Source organism: Triticum aestivum, chromosome 1A (genome assembly GCF_018294505.1).
Source record: "Triticum aestivum cultivar Chinese Spring chromosome 1A, IWGSC CS RefSeq v2.1, whole genome shotgun sequence".
Lineage (NCBI taxonomy): Eukaryota > Viridiplantae > Streptophyta > Magnoliopsida > Poales > Poaceae > Triticum > Triticum aestivum.
Window position 1 is genome coordinate 21,982,815 of NC_057794.1, and position 19,440 is coordinate 22,002,254.

At 47.2% G+C, this 19,440-nt stretch overlaps 2 protein-coding genes across 3 annotated transcripts; one reads left to right on the plus strand and one right to left on the minus strand.

Annotated features, from left to right (window-relative positions):
• Window positions 1-2,111: 2,111 nt before the first annotated feature.
• Window positions 2,112-5,929, plus strand: LOC123187237 (ACT domain-containing protein ACR9). Of its 2 annotated transcripts, none has more exons than XM_044599052.1 (6): window positions 2,112-2,464; window positions 3,257-3,472; window positions 3,556-3,661; window positions 3,847-4,186; window positions 4,537-4,821; window positions 4,904-5,929. In XM_044599052.1, exons 1-6 carry the CDS (start codon window positions 2,230-2,232, stop codon window positions 5,057-5,059), a joined length of 1,338 nt encoding a protein of 445 aa, XP_044454987.1. In that variant the 5' UTR covers window positions 2,112-2,229; the 3' UTR covers window positions 5,060-5,929. The 2 variants fall into 2 exon arrangements, with proteins under 2 accessions (XP_044454987.1, XP_044454979.1); XM_044599044.1 differs by having other exon boundaries at window positions 2,115-2,464; window positions 3,254-3,472.
• Window positions 5,930-9,854: 3,925 nt separating this feature from the next.
• LOC123187251 (uncharacterized) lies at window positions 9,855-11,406 on the minus strand. The gene is made up of 2 exons (XM_044599064.1): window positions 11,221-11,406; window positions 9,855-11,142 (listed from the first exon to the last, which is right to left on the minus strand). Exons 1-2 carry the CDS (start codon window positions 11,350-11,352, stop codon window positions 10,702-10,704), a joined length of 573 nt encoding a protein of 190 aa, XP_044454999.1. The 5' UTR covers window positions 11,353-11,406; the 3' UTR covers window positions 9,855-10,701.
• Between the last annotated feature and the right edge of the window lie 8,034 nt (window positions 11,407-19,440).

Genomic DNA, 19,440 nt, shown 5'->3' on the forward strand with positions numbered 1-19,440 from the left:
GGCGCTGGCCGCGGGCTGGCAATGTGAGCCACTTCACCTTGGGGGTGAGGTTGGGGTTCGATGTCCACGCCCAGAGAGAGAGAGAGAGAGAGGTCGCGCGTGTCGTCCCTGCGCACGGACCGCTGCTCGATGTAGTCGAGAGAGCAACCACGGCCGATGACGAACGAGGCGATGTAGTTGTTCCACCCATGCACCGGGATCCCTTCGATGCAGAGGCATACATGGAACATCATGTCTTCGTTGTCAGCGTGAGCCTCGAGCCGCCACCCGTGGACGAAGAGCCTAGAGTTGCCGACGAGGAATTCGTCGCGGTCGACGGCGTCGGCACAGTTGTGCTGGTACATGAACTTCACCAGGTATTGCTCGGGGTAGTGCCGGACGACGCTCACGTCCTCCTGCCGCAACCCAAAGGTGGAGGCGAACGCAGCGGCGATGGTGCGGCAGGGAACATCTTCACGAGCACCCTCGAACCAGGCGACTGCAGCGTTGGAGGTGAGCAGAGCCGATTCCGCCAGCATCTCCGGCGTGGCGGGGACGACCACAAAGTCTTCGTCCAGCCTGAGGGCCGCATCTCCCAGACGCAGCGGCATGGTGGGGTCGAGCAGCAGCGGTGGCGTCGAAGGTTGGGGGAGAGGCCAACCCCGACCAGGGCCGAACTTGGGCGCCGGGGCTTGAGACGCAGTTGGGGCAGGGCGAGGCAGCGGCGGTGGCGGGATGAAAGTGAGGCACGACAGCGAGCTCAGAGGGTGCCACTTATTCTTGCATCCACGGGCGCGATGGCCGTTCCGGAGGCAGCGGATTGGGTCGCGGCACACCGAAGCTCTATGCCCAGGAGCAAGGCAGCGGTAGCACCGGCCTTTAAGCCACAGCGGGAGAGGGGGTGGCGTGAATGCGTGGGCATCCAAAGCCGGACGGCGCGGGCCTCGCCGCAATTTGACGAGCTGCCAGGCGCCGGTCTTGTCCGCCTCGCGCCCCGCGCCTGTCGCCGGCCTTGAAGGCGCGGCAGGAGGTGAGCCGGAGCGCCTCACCGACGCGGAGGAGTTAAGGCGAGCATCCACCCCGCAGTCAATGCTCGGAGCGCGCGTCACCAGCAAAGAACCAGCCGGGGGAGCGACCGCAACCAGGCCAGCGCCCATGGGCGACTCGGGCACGAACACAGATCCGATGGACACGCGAGCATCGGAGTCGCGGGGCGGCGGCGAATCCAGATCTGGCAGGGAGCCAGTCGAAGGCAGCGACAGGGGGAAGGCCCTCGCAAGAGCAGCGGCCGGCAAGCCCGGCGGCGGAGGAGGCAGCGACATGAACCAGGCGGCAGCTGCCAGGTCGACGTGGACGGCCGGGGGGGCCGCCTCCACCGGCGCCGTCGCGGGGCAAGGGGGTGGAGGTGGAGCATGAGCCTTTTTACAGTTCTCAACAGGAAATACATACGGATGCATATAGACATATCTTAGAGCGTGGATTCACTCATTTTGCTCCGCATGTAGTAGTCTCTATTATAAAATATCTAAAAATGCTCATGTATTTAGTGTATGAGAGCGCGTGGGTGCGTGCGTGCGTGTGTGTGATCGGTGTTTCCAAAAACAAATTAGATCTCAGCCTTTTAGGCTGGTCATAGTGGGAGTAACATAGGTAGTAACATAGATGCCACATAAGCAAAAATGATGATATGGCAAGTAGTTAATGAGGAGAGAGGCAAATAGAGTAACATAATATGTTACCATCACATAGCGGTTTCCAATGCATAATGAGTCTACAAAATAATAAATGAAGGCAACTATGTTACCACACCTATGACACTACCCACTATGAAGTTACTTCCCACTATGACCAGCCTTACAGGAAAAAAAAGACCCTCTTCCTTTGCCCGCTCGGCGGCCCTCGCGGAGCAGCCACCTGCAGCCGCACGCGTCCCTCGCGGACGCAGCTCCTCTGACGTACGGCGCACTCGTTGACGTGTAGACCCGAACCCACGCGTCAGTGACCCAACGTCAGGTGGCCGTACGTCAGGGGATCCGGCTCCGTCCCTCCCAGCGCTGACTCAGCCGCGGGCCCCACCCCAGCAGGCAGCCCGGCGATATCTCCCCGCCCCACGCACCACCCCATCCATCGTGCAGCAACAACAACAGAAAAAAACACCACACGATACTCCACAGTTCCAACCCGACCCAGCCACGAAACCAAACGAGCCGAGGAGAGAGGATCCGGGCCGGGATCCCAGGCGGGCGGGCGATGCCGATGGCGGGGAGATCCTCGGGCCGCGGCGGCGGCGGCGGCGGGCGAGGCGGGAGGACGGTGCTGGGGGGCCGCGGCGGCGGGCCGGGGGTGGAGGACGCGGTGGTGATGGAGCTGGCGGCGGGGGACGGGGAGGACAACGTCGTCACCGTCAACTGCCCCGACCAGGCCGGCCTCGGCTGCGACCTCTGCCGCACCATCCTCGAGTTCGGCCTCCGCATCACCCGCGGCGGTGAGCCCTCCACGTCCTTCATCTCCCCAATTCACTTGTTACCTTACCCACCATGTCCCCAAATCCACAGCGAGAAATCCAGTCGCCTAGTTCGATTGCGAGCGCGAATTGCATGCCTCGGCTGGACTCTTACCATCATCATCATCATCATCATCATCATGCGGGATTGGGGACGATGCTGCGCGTAATTTTATTTTAATTTTCAGTTTTTTCCCTTTTCCCCTTTGTGGTTGGCGTGGTTGGCGAGGATTAGCTGTTTGGATTTTTCTCTCGACGAAGACGGCTTTCCTCCCTCCCGACAAGAGAAAGTGTTGGGATGTTTGGCCGCTTCGTGTTCGTCGATTTCCCAGGATTAGCTGTACAGGCAGCTCACTGGCGTGTGGTTTGTTCAGATATCATGGTTATCTCTTATTCAGTCTATGGGAAAGCTAGGCTTTCTTTTCTCAGGCCTACTTGCCACCTCCTCTGACTTTCCTGCCCATGCCGCTGCTGTATGATCACTGTCAATCCTTGGCACCTCAACGAGTTATGTTCTGCTCGCTGTTAAAGTGTTGATCGCAAGTGATGTCGCCTGATTTTCCATGTTAATCTTACTGTGTGCACGCCGTCAATCATTAGCAGCGCTTCAATCATAATAAGCATATAAATAATAAAAAACTGACGAAGACGTTGCAACCTGCTCAGTTCTACAGCACCCTGTTTCGTCTGCAGCTGGATAATTCTGTAGTACATGTCGTTTGGTCTCTTGTCATCATTGTCGTCTAAATCTCGTGTGTTTGTCGGATTTAGCAGACGTGTCGACGGACGGGCAGTGGTGCTACGTGATTTTCTGGGTGGTGCCACGCTCGCCATCCATCAACGTCCGGTGGGGGAGCCTCAAGAACCGGCTCATGGCGATGTGCCCTTCGTCATACGCCATCCCTTTCTACCCTGAGATCACCGAGCCTGGGCCCCCGCAGTTCTACCTCCTCAAGCTCTTCTCAACCGACCGTAGGGGGCTGTTGCATGGTGAGGACTTCTTGCCCTGCTTCGTGCTCTAATTGTCTGTGCATCCAGTTTTTTTTTGCTATAATTGTACTATTTATTCACAGATGTGACGCATATACTGTCGGAGCTAGAGTTTATAATCCAGAGAGTGAAGGTGTCGACCACGCCTGACGGGAGAGTTGTGAACCTCTTCTTTATCACTGATGGCATGTAAGTCTCGCTAGTCGCAATCTTGGAGTTCAGGTGTTTTGTGCATGTACCTGAAGCATTAACTTCACCCTTGACACTGTGCCTGCTGCTATAATGTCAATTGCTGCGTATTACAAATGGTTTCGGTTGGTTGCATGGTATAATAATTCTACTACATATATGACAGTTCATATTTCTATCTGAAGGGAACTGTTGCATACGAAGGAGAGGCAAGAAGAGATTTGCTCGATGCTGATTGCTACCTTAGGTCCTTCCCTAACTTGTGAAATCCTATCAGCGGAAGGGTTCCAGCAAGGATTCTCTTCTCTTCCACCAACAATCTCTGAGGAGCTGTTCAGATTGGAACTAGATGAATGTGAGAGCAGTTCAGGGCCTCTTTGTGCAGAGATGAAAAAGGTGCAGAAGGCCACCATCAACTTTGACAATACCCTGAGTCCTGCACACACACTACTCCAAATTCTTTGTGTTGATCAGAAAGGTCTCCTTTATGACATGTTGAGAACACTCAAGGACTGCAACATTAAGGTACTTCAAGATATGTATGCATTTGTTGTACATTGCTTATGATTTATTACGGCCTCTTAGTTCTCAACAATACAACCGCATGCAAAATTCAGGTTTTGTGAGAAAAATAGTACCTGGAGGACTGTATATAGACTATCTGAATATCTGAAGACACTGACAATCAAATAGTCAATTTTAGTTCTGTTTTACAGCAAGGCATTTTAATCCTCCTTTGCTGTTACGATGATAAAAATTATTCTCCTCTCTTTTACTCTGAGTCTGTTTACCCACTGTATCGTCTTCAATGAATACAAAATTTACAGCTTGCAAAAAGGAGATTTCATCAGTGTGCTCTAACTACTCTATTCTAGGTCACTTATGGGAGATTCTGGTCAGACAAGAAAGGTTTTCGCGAGGTCGATCTTTTTATCAAGCAAGCAGATGGCAAGAAGGTTATTGATCCTGAGAAACAGGATGCTCTGCGGTCTCGCATGAGGTCTGAAATGCTGCATCCTCTTAGGGTGATGATCGTCAACCGTGGACCTGACACAGAACTCCTTGTTGCCAACCCTGTTGAACTAGCCGGGAAGGGCCGGCCACGGGTCTTCTATGATGCTACTTTGGCTCTGAAAGCGCTTGGAATCTGCATTTTCTCTGTAAGAGTTGCATCCTAATTAAAAAAGTGTGAAATAAGTCAACAATGGAGTTAGTGTTTACTTTTTCCCTTTCTCATTTCAGGCAGAAATCGGGAGACAGGCAGCGTCGGAGCGCCAATGGGAGGTCTACCGATTCCTCCTGGATGACAGCAAAGAATTTCCCTTGTCAAACAGCCTAACTAATAGGAACCGTGTTGTTGATAGAGTAAGGAAAACACTGATGGGCTGTTTCAACTGAAGACTCAGTTTATATCTCCATAAATCAAAAGCTTAAGAATGACTGCCATCCAATAGGCATCCATTGTATCCAGTTAGTTACCTACTGAAAGCTGAAGCTTGAAGATGATCACTGCAGTGGGTATTGAATGTATTGTGGACGGCCAGCCTGAATGCCAAACTTGCTGGCCAAACTGGTCTTCATAGTGCCCCGTACCTCACAGTTACCAGCTTCTTCATGTCATTCGACAGCGCTGTGGACGTGTGACCAATTTCCCAAGATAAGTGGTGATGGAGAACTACAGAAAGCTTCGTCTATGATGCAGGATCTCAAAGTGAATCTATGGTCAGCAAATGAGCACATGACACAAGACAAAACATGTCCTTTGGATGCCTCAGAAATATCTTCCTGGTAGCAGTGTTGTAAATGGTTAGTGGGAATCAAGAAATGAAGGCTAGTGCATCACCGTCGCTCCGCATTGTCCTCTTGCCCACCCAAAAAACATGTTTGGTTGGAGGCTCAATCATTGTGCTTTGTTTGGGTCAAGGGTTTGCTGGATGGTGACGCAGATCCTACATCAGTTTGTTGTAGATTAATGTAGAATGTGCTATCTGCCTGCCTCACCTGCCTGCTCCCTTCCTGCCTTCTTGTATGATTACCGCTTTGCCAATAGATTACTAGGCTGTTTCCTGATGTAGGGTTCAGTGTCTCCTTGTCACTATGCATGTTATTATATATGAAAAGAAGACACTTTGTCTATGCAGAGTATGTGTACAAAGTTGTGAATTAACAAAAGAATTCTGTACTTATTGCTGCGCTCCACTGTGCTTATGGTTGGATCAAGCACCTGGATAATTGGCTCGGTGACCATCAGCAGCATCACTCATGCAATTTGTTTTAGTGTTTCTTTCATAACATTTGTGGACCCATATATCAATGATTGCTGTTCTCTAATGCATAAACTTTGATCAATTTCCAGTAATGGCTTAGCAGGGATGATCAAGTTGGCGGCAAAGGCATGTCAGATTGGACATGAACTGTACTGGGGAAGACTACAATATAAGCACCACTTTGTGTGCAAACATAGGAAAAAAAATCAACGACAGCCGTCGGATCTTGGGTGAATGTCTCAGATGGATCCTGTGGGAGCTGCTAGAGTGATATGCTTTCTATACAACTCTTGGCGGTTTTGGTGAGATGCGCATGAAGCTCCACCAGCTCCTGTGGCTGTGGGACGCAGCCCCTCTGACGTACGGCGCACTCGCTGACGTGTGGACCCGGATCCACGCGTCAGTGGCCCAACGTCAGGTGGCCGTACGTCAGGGGATCCGGCTCCGTGGCTGTGGGATCCATGTGACATGTGAGACATCCATCCAAGATCCGACTTTTTTCTATTCTTGCACACATGAACTCACTGGTGGATGGATTCAGAACTGTGATTATATCTATCTGGTTGTGGTGTGGTCATGTGTGGTGGACATGGTGAGTGACCTGTGCGGCTGATGGTTTTGAGATGGTGACGCCTGAACCCGAAGCTGTTTGCATTATTGCTGTTTGTTTGGAAAGTGCAACTTGCTTGCCCAACTTGCACAGGATTACAGGATTAATACCGTGTTTCGATAATTTTGTTTAAGCTGCCCTCTTTTGGCATCATGAAAAATGATAAACATGTTATGATTGCGCTTATGGGAGCCTGTCAAGATGATTAGTGCCTGATAAAACAACTTTAGTCTACGTGACTCGTACAGCCATCCATTTAAAGCAAGTTAGTGAACTGATCAAGTGGTCATGTGCCCCCAAAGTGACCTTTAAAGATATAATCTATCTTATGAGGCAAGGCAGCAGCCTTGTGATATTTATGTGGAGTGGTTAGGCTTGCTATTAGTCACTCCATCGGTTTCACGGTACCTATCATACCTTCAGGGACGCACACACACAATTGTATTTGATACTAGAATTGAACCGTTCTCGTTGCTTCCATTACATCAACAACACATACTGCTTATCTATTAAATGCATGGTAGATCTAGGGCTGGAATTATAACCGGAAACTCACAAGCTTAGCTCGTGGCTGGGCTCGACTTGATTCGAACTCGGCAACTAACGAGTCAAGTCGAGTTTTAATCTGAGCTCGTTAACAAAACAAGTTTAACAAGCTAAGCTCACTAGTTGTTTAACAAGTTTAACATAGATGTCCTCTATGTAGTATACCAAGTGTTTCTTTATTGAGCTAGTTTCTATAAATATATTTTAGATTTATTGCATACATAATACTTATATTTTGTTATTCACGTCTTTAACGATCTACCTCGCGAGTTACACAAGTCGAGCTGAATTCGAATCTGAGCTTGTTATGTTAATGAGTCTAGCAGAGCTAAATTGTTATCTTATTAATCAGTCGAGCCAAGCTGGCGCGACTCAACTTGAATTCCACCGCTAGTATGATCTGCTGAAATGTGGTTCTATTTTGTGTCTCTGTCTAACAAATGCTTGAAAATAAATGATGCTACCAAACACTTCTTCCATTCCAAATTACCGATGGGGAGATGACAGTCTCGTATGATACGGATAATACATTCGATTCTATCGATTTTTTATGATATAAGTACTAAATACATTATGATTAAGTTGTCCTCTTTTGGCTTGATAATAAATACTAAATACATTATGATTATGATAATGGAACCTGTCAATATGATTAGTGCCTGATAAAACAACTTTAGTCTACATGACTCGTACAACCATCCACTTAAAGCAAGTCAATGAATTGATCAAGTGGTCATGTACCCCCAAAGTTATCTTTGCAGATATAACCTATTTTATGAGGCAAGGCGGCAGCCTTCTGATATTTATGTGGGGTGGTTAGGCTTGCCGTTAGTTACTCCATCTATTTCGCAATACTCCCTCTAGTCCTTTGAGAAATCCAACTCCATGCCCAGGCTCATCTGCTCCCGTTTAAAAAAAATTCAAAACAAATAGTAAAAAAATTCAAAAAAATTCAATTATTTTTTGTGTGGTAGATAATTTGATGCGTGAGGTCTGCTTAAAATTTCAACTCATTTGGACATCTGAGCAGCTCTCGCCAAAAAAGACAAATCGGAGCAGAACAGTGCATAAACAGTAAACTTTTTTACAGACCCTGAATTTGTCTTTTCTGCCGAGAGCTGCTCGGATGTCCAAATGAGTTGAAATTTGGACCGGACCTCACGCATCAAATTATCTACCACCCAAATTTTTTTGGAATTTGTTTATTTTTTTACTATTCATTTTGAATTGTTTTCTAAGCGGGGTTGCAGATGAGCTCGGGAGCAGAAACTCAGCACTCCCTTTGAGAAATCCAACTCCGTGCCCAGGCTCATCTGCTCCCGCTCAGAAAAAAATTCAAAACAAATAGTAAAAAAATTCAAAAAATTCCATTTTTTCTTGTGTGGTAGATAATTTGATGCGTGAGGTCCGCTCAAAATTTCAACTCAGCACTCATAAACAATTTGTTAGTCAAACTTCATAAAGTTTGATCATGCACGCAAAAAAAAAAGTATTTGATATAATTGAACCATTCTCGTTGCTTTCATTAGATCATCCGAAACTACTTATCTATACAATGGTATGATCAACTGAAATGTGGTTCTATTTTGTGTCTCCGACTGATAAGTGCATGAAAGTAAAGTATGCTACCAAATACTTCTCCCGTTCCAAATTTTAGTTCTACCCAAGTCAAATTTTCTAATGTTGCAGAATCTTTCCTTGACAAAACTATTCTCAGCCAATAGAAGTTGAGCTATTTATCCAGACCAGGGTTGAACCGAGCAAATGTTGAAGCCAAAGAAAACATAAATCCATTGCGGTTAGAAACCAGCGACTCTACAACAATGGCTCGATGGCGACAATAACATCTACAACACCAAGTTAGTTTTATTGGATTCTTTATGAAATATATTTCCATACTGTATATTTTGATGTTATCAATCTTATGGCAAATTCTCCCATCATCATCCTCTGTTATCTTTCATTACTAAACTGTTTGACTGAAGAGAAACTTGTAGGATCTTCTCCCATCCTCTTAAATTTTAACATGGGGTTGCTATAATTAATGGTTGATGTTGAAGTTTAGTGCAACTATTTTGCTGATTGCTCTTTTTCTTTCGTAATAATTTGGTTGTGTGCATCCTTGATGTCTTGAGTAGCTCTTGAGATCGTTAACATCTTGATATTGATACAATCCGTTCTAACAGAAAAAAACCTCATGCTAAAATCCTTCCAAATAGTCCAATGCATTGTTGAGGAAATCGTTAACTGGTAACTGCTCGGTTGGCTGGCGAGTAGGGGATTAATAGGCTAATCGGCAAGTTAATCGGCCATTTAATCAATTAATCGGACGATTTATCAGTTTATCGGCTACTCGGTGACCCTATGAGTAGGGATTAATCGGCAAGTTAACTGGTTAATCGGATGAATTCTTGAACAGGGGTCCAATGTATGCGAGAGGTACAAACAGTGAGGGTGCTACATATGCAACACCCTCTTTCTTCTAGATTGAAGGCATATACTTTAACTTGCTGTAGTCTCGGAAGTACAGAATCAACTCAGATCCTTGAAAACCATTAGAGTTGGCAAATTAGGGACTGGATTCAAAAATATAGAATGCTAGGCAGTGGAAAGAAGTTCAGTAAATTAGAAAATCATCTGGCAGAATTCGAGAAGAAAATATGGTCACAGAGAGAGCTTAACCAAAACGAAAAAAAGAACTGTGACCTTACCAAAGTCAAAACTAGTACAAATATATCATTGTGAGAATCATGCTAATCTACACCTCTCAATAAAACTAAGTTATTTTCTCCTAGAATAAGAAATAAAAAACATCAAAAGCAAGCAAGAAAGATTAAGTTATGTCGAACTGAATCACCTCTTCCATCAGTGACACACGAGTTTTTACACATCCAAGCTGGTGCCACAAAACAAGAAAATTAGGCCCATATCCAACAACTGGTTGTTACAATGGCGCTACCGTCACTTTCAGCGTCCATCGGACGGCCATTTTGTGAAACAGGGAATATAAGGCGCACAACCCACGAAATCTACATAAGAGCTGATAACATTCACTTTCCGATTATCCGTATCATACGAGACTGTCATCTCCCCATCGGTAAGGAAAATCAGATTACAATTTGGATGAATGGCCAACACCATGTAGGACTCATGATCTTTGCGACAATGACTTCCAAATAATTCCAGAACATTGACAGTGTGCTTTAGAGTCCAGTTCTCGCTACCATAATCCCGAAGAACCCAAAGAGAGAATTGGCAACCATTAAGAACATCTACACGCCAAGCATGCAAGCATCCCTGAGACAGCCCAATGGCGTCGAAGTGTGGCACTCTAATTTCTCTCCAAATCTTCCCCTCTTTGTCCACTGTTACTATTGAAGAACCACAGGTAGTCAAATGCATAATGCCATTCAAGAATATGGCATCTTGATCACCCACAGTAGTATCGGAAGCCCACCCACTTTCCACGTAAGTCCATCGTTCTGTTCCCGATGAGTAGATCGCTACTTTTCCGATTAGTTCATAAATATCTGTCAAGGGCGCAACCACCACGAAGCTAGAGGGATTGACTGCGTCGAAACCCAAATAGCGTTCGACGTCCGCTTGGTCCATGCATTCTATGGGAGGCAACAGAGTCCACTTCTCGGTCCCGGATTGCACACGACATAATCACATTCACCCCGCGGTGAGTACGAGTTCTTCCAGCACATGCAAAGGAGAAGGCTGCTAGACCATTGTGTGACCTCTAAGCTTTCGTAGCTCCGGCGCAAGAAAGAGAGATCGGGATCGACCAGACGGGGGCCACCCCTGGTCAGATCATGGAAACTGAGGCCTTGGCGTTCCTCGTCCAAGAAGTAGAGGCCGGATAGGGTCTGCGGCGACCTCTTGTGGGTGTCGAGACCGGAGCAAAGGTCAAGCCACTGCTTGGACACGCACTTAAAACGGCAGAGCGACTTGTAACGCACCAACGACAGGATTTCGATGACGATGTCGCCGGGGAGGCTTGTCGCGGGCTGCTGCTCGCCATTGCGCTTCTGTTTCTTCTTCTTCTTCTTCTTCTACAAACGCAAGAGAAGTTTGTTTATGCCTAGAATTTGATTGGAAGAAGGAAGAATATATATGGGGAGGAAGAGAACCTCGGGAGCTACAGAAGCAATGACGGGGAGCGTCGGCGAAGAAGACGGAACGTCCTCGGGGCAGCCATGGTGGCCGCTCGCCTGCGGGGAATCGTGCTCCGTGCAATCATCTCCTCCTCCTACTGGCGGCATCGTCTCCTCGGTTCGCGGGGCTAGGGTTTGTGGTCGGAAATTGATCGGCCCCTGATCGACGACTGAGCGCGACCCTTCTCTTTTTTGGAAGCAGATCCAGATCGTAGCGAACCGAGAGTGGCACCGGAAGAAGAGTATGGGCTTGAGTATCGTTGCTTTTATATGGGCTTTCAAGAACGGCCCACTTCATTCTGATGCACGTCAGCCACCCACAGTTCTTTCTTCTTCTTCCCCTAAAAAAAGTTATTTCTTCTTATTTTTCTAATCAAGCTCGGATGTCATGGGAAAAATTGTGCCCGGAAAAGGACATCAATTGTTTCACATTTTCTTGAAATCTCTGCCAACTTTAGCATGGTTTCGAAAGGGTGCTTTACAACAACATTGTTTTCCAGAATGATGTGCGACGATTCATGTGTGGAATGCTATACATGAATGGTTGGCAAAAAAATGTGGGGAATAGTTCAAAAAATTTAATGAAAAATATGATCATTTGTGTGATTGAAGAATAAACACAAGAGGTTTGTTAAATCCTTGATTTAGACCTGACAATCTATCTCCAGTGTTAGCATAAAGTGAGTTCTTAGCTCGTGCTTAGGATGGTTGTCAGTTCTCTAGATGATATAGAGAAAGCCACCTTGTAATTTAATTTCTCAGATATCCTAAAAAAAGAATAAACCTGAGGGTAATTTTAAGGGTAATTTTGATTCATGATCATCTGGAATAAATTATTGACTGAAAATAAAATTTTGGACGAAGAGAACGAGAAGTGGAAGTTTTTGGACCGGCCATGGGTATTCTATGATGCTACTTCGGCTCTGAAAGCACTTGGAGTTTTCATTTTTATTTGCAAGGGTTGCAACCTAATTGAAAACATGCAAAATAAGGTCACAAACATGCAGAGTTACTGTTCACTGTTTCCCTTCATCCTTTGAGGCAGAAAGCGGGAGACAGACTAGAGCGGAGGTCAATGGGAAGTCTACCAATTCCTCCTTGATGGCAGCAAATAATTTCCCTTGTCAAACGGCCTAACCAATAGGAACCGTTTTGTTGATGTATACGGTATGAAAAAAAAAACTAATGGATTGTTTCAACTGAAGACTCTTTCTGTATCTCATGAATAATAAGAATGACTGGCACAGTCGGCATCCAATTTATCCAGTTAGTTACCTACTGAAAGCTAAAGCTTAAAGATGATCACTGCAGTGGGTAACTGGGTATACAATGTAACCAGTTAAACATCTTTTATTTTAGGACGGAGGTAGTACCTACTCCCTCCGTCGAGTACCAAAATTTCAGATTATAGCTACTACAGGACGGCCAACTTCAGTGCTAAACCTGCTGCCCAAATTGGTCTCGACAGTGCCCCATATCTCGCAGTTACCAGCTTCTCTTCATGTTATTGGACATCGTTGTCGCTGTGGGACCAATTTCCGAAGATCTTCAGTGATGGAAAACTGCGGAAGGCGTCATCTATGTCGTAGGGTTTTAGAGAGAATCTATGGTCAGCAAACGAGCACATGGCACATGATAAAACTATGTCCTTTGGATGCCTCAAAAATATCTTCATGTGGGCAGTGTTTGTAAATGCCGAGTGGAAATCAAGAAATGAAGGCTAGTGCATCACCGTCGCCCCGCATTGTCCTCTTGCCCACCCAAAAAACATGTTTGGTTGGAGGCTCAATCACTGTGCTTTGTTTGGGTCAAGGGATTGCTGGATGCTGACACAGATCCTACATCAGTTTGCTGCAGATTAATGTAGAATGTGCCATATGCCTGCCTCACCCGCCTGCCCCCTTCCTGCCTTCTTGTATGATTACTGCTTTGCCAATAGATTATTAGGCACGTTTCCTGATGTAGGGTTTAGTGTTTCCTTGTCACCATGCATGTTACTATTATATATATGAGAAGGCACTTTGCTTCTGCAGAGTATGTGTACAAAGTTGTGATGAATTGGCAAAGGAATGTTGTACTTATTGATGCACCACACATGCCTTATAGTTGGACCAAGCACCTGGATAATTTGTTCATAACATTTGTGGACCCATATACTATCAATTATTGCTGTTCTCTAGTGGATAAACTTCGATCAATTTCCAGTAATGGCTTAGCAGGGATGATCAAGTTGGCAGAAAATGCATGGCAGATTGGACATGACCTGAACTGGGAAAACCTACAATAGAAGCAACATTTTGTGTGCAAACATAGAAAAAAAAATCAACATCAGCCGTCAGATCTTGGGTGAATGTCTCAGATGGATCCTGTGGGAGCTGGTGGAGTTATTTGCTTTCTATACATTATACAACTCTTTAGTCATGGCGGTTTTTGCGAATGCATGAAGCTCCACTAGCTCTTGTGGGATCCATGTGAGACATCCATCCGAGATCCATCTTTTTTCTAATTTTTGCAGACATGCATGAACTCACCGGTGGATGGATTCAGAGCTGTGATTATATCTAATATCTGGTTCTAGTGTGGTGATGTGGGGTGGTGATGAGAGAGTGACTTGTGCGGCTGATGGTTTCAAGATGGTAACGTCTGAACTCGAAGCTATGTGCATTATTGTTGTTTGTTTCTAAAGGGCAACTTGCCCAACTTGCCCAGGATTGCATGATTAATATTGTTTTGATAATTTTGTTTAAGGTGCCTTATTTTGGCTTGATGATAAATACTAAATACATTATAACTATGATAAGGGAACCTGTCAATATGATTAGTGCCTGATAAAACAATTTAGTCTATGTGACTTGTTTTTTCATAGATCCAAGTTAGCTATTAGGTTCCTAAGAGTTATTACAGAACATTGGTCGATGTTTCTGAAGAGCATATCATTTCTTGCAGCCCATATGGACGAGAGGATCGCAAGGAGGATGAAGGGCCATGCGTTGCTAGGTAAGTGGTGGGGCAGTGGCAGATCCCATAGTTCATTGAGATCTTCATCTTGGGGGTAGAACGCCAATTCTTTGCCAGATTCTGTTAGCGAGGGGGCAGGAGACGAAGAGGTGAATGGAGTCTTCCGGCAGCAAGTTACATCGAGTGCACAAGTCGGAGTCGATTATGTTCTTGTGGTAAAGGTTGACGGCGGTGTTGAGACGATCTTTGAAAAGTAGCCAAGCAAAGATCTTGATCTTGCGTGGGGCCTTGGTGGTCCAAATGAGAGGGGCAATGAGGTTCGGTTCTGGCCTTGCCATGATGGTGCCGTAAGCTCTTCTGGTGGAGAATGCATGTCCCCTATGGAGGAACCGCTGGTCCTCGTCTGCCGAAGGCGTGAAGTCCTGCAAAACAGCCAAAAGCGAGACCAACTCTGTTTCTGCTGCAAGTGACAGACGATTACGGAGGTTTGTTTCGATACCGAAACGCAATATGTTAGCCACCTTAACCAGCTGCAGTGTTGAGTGTGAGAAGAGGTTTGGGTAAGTGGTAGCTAGGGGTTTTGGGGTGAGCCATGTGTCTAACCAGAAGTAAGTGTGCGTGCCACTATTTGTTAAGACGAAGGAGATTGACTGTAGGGTTGGGATTTATTGAGCTATCGTGCGGCATATGAATGAAGCATGGGGGCCTGAGGAGACTAGGGCGTTGGGGTGTTGAAGTTCAAGCCAATCAACCCATGGAGAGGGCGTGGATGAGAGAGCCTTGACAGCAAACTTCATTAGGAGGCAGTCATTTTGAACCTGTAAGTTTTCAGCCCTAAACCACCGATTTTTTTTGGCAAGCAAACATTTTTCCATGCAATCAAGCATTTGGCACCCGAGCATTCATCCTCACCAGCCCAGAAAAATGATCATCTCAGAGAATCAATGACTTTTAGGGTTTTCCTAGGGATGCGGAAGACAGACATATAGTAAGTGAGTTGGGAGTCAAGAACGGCCGAGATGAGGATGAAACGGTCACCTCTGTCGAGGATCTTGGCACGCCAGCCTGCTAGAAGCTTACGGGTTCGGTGAACTAACGGTGAGAAGGCAGAGGATGGTGGCCTGGTAGGAGCGAGGGGGAGCCCAAGATAGATTTGAGGGAGGGGTGCACGCGTGCATTCCATAGCGAGGGCAGTGTTGGCAGCTAGGGTTTCGTTTGCATGCAAGGTTTCTAGGGTTGTTTTAGAGAAGTTTATGGTGAGGCCAGTAGCTTGAGCAAAGTTTTGAAGGATTTTCCTGCGAGAGGCAGCAGCGGTGGGAGAGGCGGCTGCGATGATCAAGGTATCGTCTACATATTGGAGTATAGTAGGGGGCAGGTGGGTAAAGATGGGGTGATGTAGGTCGGGATCGGTACTCTGAAGGATAAGTTGCTGTAGCAGATCGGCTACAATTAGGAAGAGGTAGGGGGAGGCCGGGTCTCCCTGACACAGACCGTTCTTGCATGGGATCCAACATCCTGGGATGCCGTTGAGGAGGATGGCGGTCTTACCAGTATGGGGGAGGTTTTGAATCCATCCACGGAAGGTTTGGGAGAAGCCTCGGACCGCCAGGATTTTGTCCAGGGCATTCCAAGCAACCGAATCAAAAGCCTTTCTAAAGTCAAGCTTGAAGATCATGGTTGGGCGTTTTCGAGAGTGACAAGAGCTGATAAGATCTGCTGCAAAGACGTAGTTTTCTGCAATGTTCCTACCCGTGATGAAGCCAGTTTGGTTACCATGGACGAGATGTGGAATGAAGGGTTTGAGGCGCGACGTTAGGTCCTTCGCCACAGCTTTGACCGGGCAGTTTTGCAAGGAAATTGGTCTGAAGGCGTCAGGTGAGATGGAGGAGGTAGATTTCGGGAGCAGAGCTATATGGGCACGGTTTAGACGCTCTGTGTCCGCCGTACCTTGGTGGAATTGTGCAAAGAAGGAGAAAACCACCGGTTTGATAGAGGGCCAGAAAGATTTATAGAAAGATGGGCCGAAACCATCAGGTCCGGGGCTTGCTTGAGGGTTCATTTGAAAGAAGGCCAATTTTATTTCATCTTCTGTGAATTGTGCGTCGAGGGCATGAACACCAGGTACGGGAGAAGGGTAGATCGTCATGAGGTCAAACGGCCAAGCCGTTGAGGCAGAAGAGCCGATGAGCGTGACAAAGAAATCCCACGGGATTTCCGCTTTTTGGTGGTGGGAAGTGAACACCGAGCCGTCCCGAGTGAGGGAGAAGATTTTGTTTTTTCTAAACCGTTGTGAGGCAGACATGTGGAAGACCTTGGAGTTTTCCCCGCCATGAATCGCTCGGGACACTTTGGCGCGCCATTTCCAGTATGACATTTTCTCTAGAATGGTGCTTTTGAGGAGAGAAACGATGATCTTACGTGTGAGGTGCTCTGGTGGGGAGAGGGGCCTAGATTCTTCGACGCGGTCAAGTGCGGAGATGGCAATTTTGCAGCGGGATTCACGGAGGGGGGCTGGAGGGCGCGAACGGGCCCATTTTTTAAGCGCAACGCAGGTTTGCTTGAGCAGGGTGGCAAGGGAGGCGACAGAGTTAGGCGGGTGATTGGGCCGAGGTGAGGCCCATACCGAGGGGATAATATCTCGGCAAGGCTGTAATTTGGCCCATGCAGATTCAAATTTTAAAAAGTTTGAGCGCGGGATTGTTGTGTTGACGTGGATGATGAGGGGGACATGGTCAGACGTGAATCGAGTGAGGGATGTGAGTGAGGAGTTGGGGAAAGCATCCGCCCAAGCCAAGTTAAAAAAAGCGCGATCAATGCGTTCTAGGGTGGGTGTGGTTCTGTTGTTGGACCAAGTGAATTGGCGGTCTAGAAGAGGTAGCTCGATGAGTGCAAGAGTATCGATTGTTTGGTTGAAAGCGTTGGCCTCTGAGCGACGGAAAGCATCATTGTTTTTATCTGTAGGAAAACGTAGGAGGTTGAAATCACCGGCTAGTAACCAAGGTGAGTCATCGGGTTGGGCGATAGCGAGGAGCTCATCAAGGAATTGTTGCTTGAGGGCGCGAGAGGAGGGGGCGTAGATGTTAGTGATGGCTATGTTGGGGATCGTAGCAGAAATTCAAAATTTTCTACGCATCACCAAGATCAATCTATGGAGTAATCTAGCAACGAGGGAAAGGAGAGTGCATCTACATACCCTTGTAGATCGCTAAGTGGAAGCGTTCAAGTGAACGGGGTTGATGGAGTCGTACTCGTCGTGATCCAAATCACCGATGATCCTAGTGCCGAACGGACGGCACCTCCGCGTTCAACACACGTGCAGCCCGGTGACGTCTCCTATGCCTTGATCCAGCAAGGGGAGAAGGAGAGGTTGTGGAAGACTCCATCCAGCAGCAGCACGACGGCATGGTGGTGGTGGAGGAGCGCGAGACTCTAGCAGGGCTTCGCCACGCACTACGAGAGTCAAGGAGGGAGAGGGGTAGGGCTGCGCCAATAGGGGAGGAACTTCATGTGTTGGGCTACCCCTTTGCCTCCACTATATATAGGGGATAGGGAGGGTTGCTCCCCCACCTAGGGTTTCCACCCTAGGGGCGGCGGCAGCCCCAATCCCCATCTGGGGTGGCGGCCAAGTGGGGCGGAGAGGGAGGCGCACCAGGCATGGGCCTTAGGGCCCATCTGCCCTTAGGGTTTGCCCCCTCTCCTCTCTAGGCGCATGGGCCTTGGTGGGGAGGCGCCCCAGTCCACCTAGGGGCTGGTCCCTTCTCACACTTGCCCATGTATGCCTCCGGGGCCCGTGGCCCCTCCCGGTGGACCCCCGGACCCCTCCGGTGGTCCCGGTACACTACCGGTGATGCCCGGAACACTTCCGGTGGCCAAAACCATACTTCCTATATATCAATCTTTACCTCCGGACCATTTCGGAACTCCTCGTGACGTCCGGGATCTCATCCGGGACTCTGAACAACATTCGGTAACCGCGTACATACTTTCCCTATAACCCTAGCGTCATCGAACCTTAAGTGTGTAGACCCTACGGGCTCGGGAGTCATGCAGACATGGCCGAGACAACTCTCCGGTCAATAACCAACAGCGGGATCTGGATACTCATGTTGGCTCCCACATGCTCCACGATGATCTCATCGGATGAACCACGATGTCAAGGATTCAATCAATCCCGTATACAATTCCCTTTGTCTAGCGGTACGATACTTGCCCGAGATTCGATCGTCGGTATCCCGATACCTTGTTCAATCTCGTTACCGGCAAGTCTCTTTACTCTTTCCATAACACATCATCCCGTTATCAACTCCTTGATCACATTGTGCACATTATGATGATGTCCTACCGAGTGGGCCCAGAGATACCTCTCCATTTACACGTAGTGACAAATCCCAGTCTCGATTCGTGCCAACCCAATAGACACTTTTGGAGATACCTGTAGTGTACCTTTATAGCCACCCAGTTACGTTGTGACGTTTGGCACACCCAAAGCACTCCTATGGTATCCGGGAGTTGCACAATCTCATGCTCTAAGGAAATGATACTTGACATTAGAAAAGCTTTAGCATACGAACTACACGATCTTTGTGCTAGGCTTAGGATTGGGTCTTGTCCATCACATCATTCTCCTAATGATGTGATCCCGTTATCAACGACATCCAATATCCATGGTCAGGAAACCGTAACCATCTATTGATCAACGAGCTAGTCAACTAGAGGCTTACTAGGGACATGTTGTTGTCTATGTATCCACACATGTATCTGAGTTTCCTATCAATACAATTCTAGCATGGATAATAAACGATTATCATGAACAATGAAATATAATAATAATAACTAATTTATTATTGCCTCTAGGGCATATTTCCAACAGTCTCCCACTTGCACTAGAGTCAATAATCTAGTTCACATCGCCATGTGATTAACACTCACAGGTCACATCGCCATGTGACCAACATCCAAGAGTCTACTAGACTCAATGATCTAGTTCACATCACTATGTGATAAACACTCAAAGAGTTCTGGGTTTGATCATGTTATTCTTGTGAGAGAGGTTGTAGTCAACGGGTCTTGCCATATTCAGATCCCTATGTACTTCGCAAAACTTTATGTCATATCGTAGATGATGCTACCACGTTCCACTTGGAGCTATTCCAAATTGTTGCTCCATTATACGTATCCGGTATCTCTACTCAGAGCTATCTGGATAGGTGTTAAGCTTGCATCGACGTAACTCTTTAT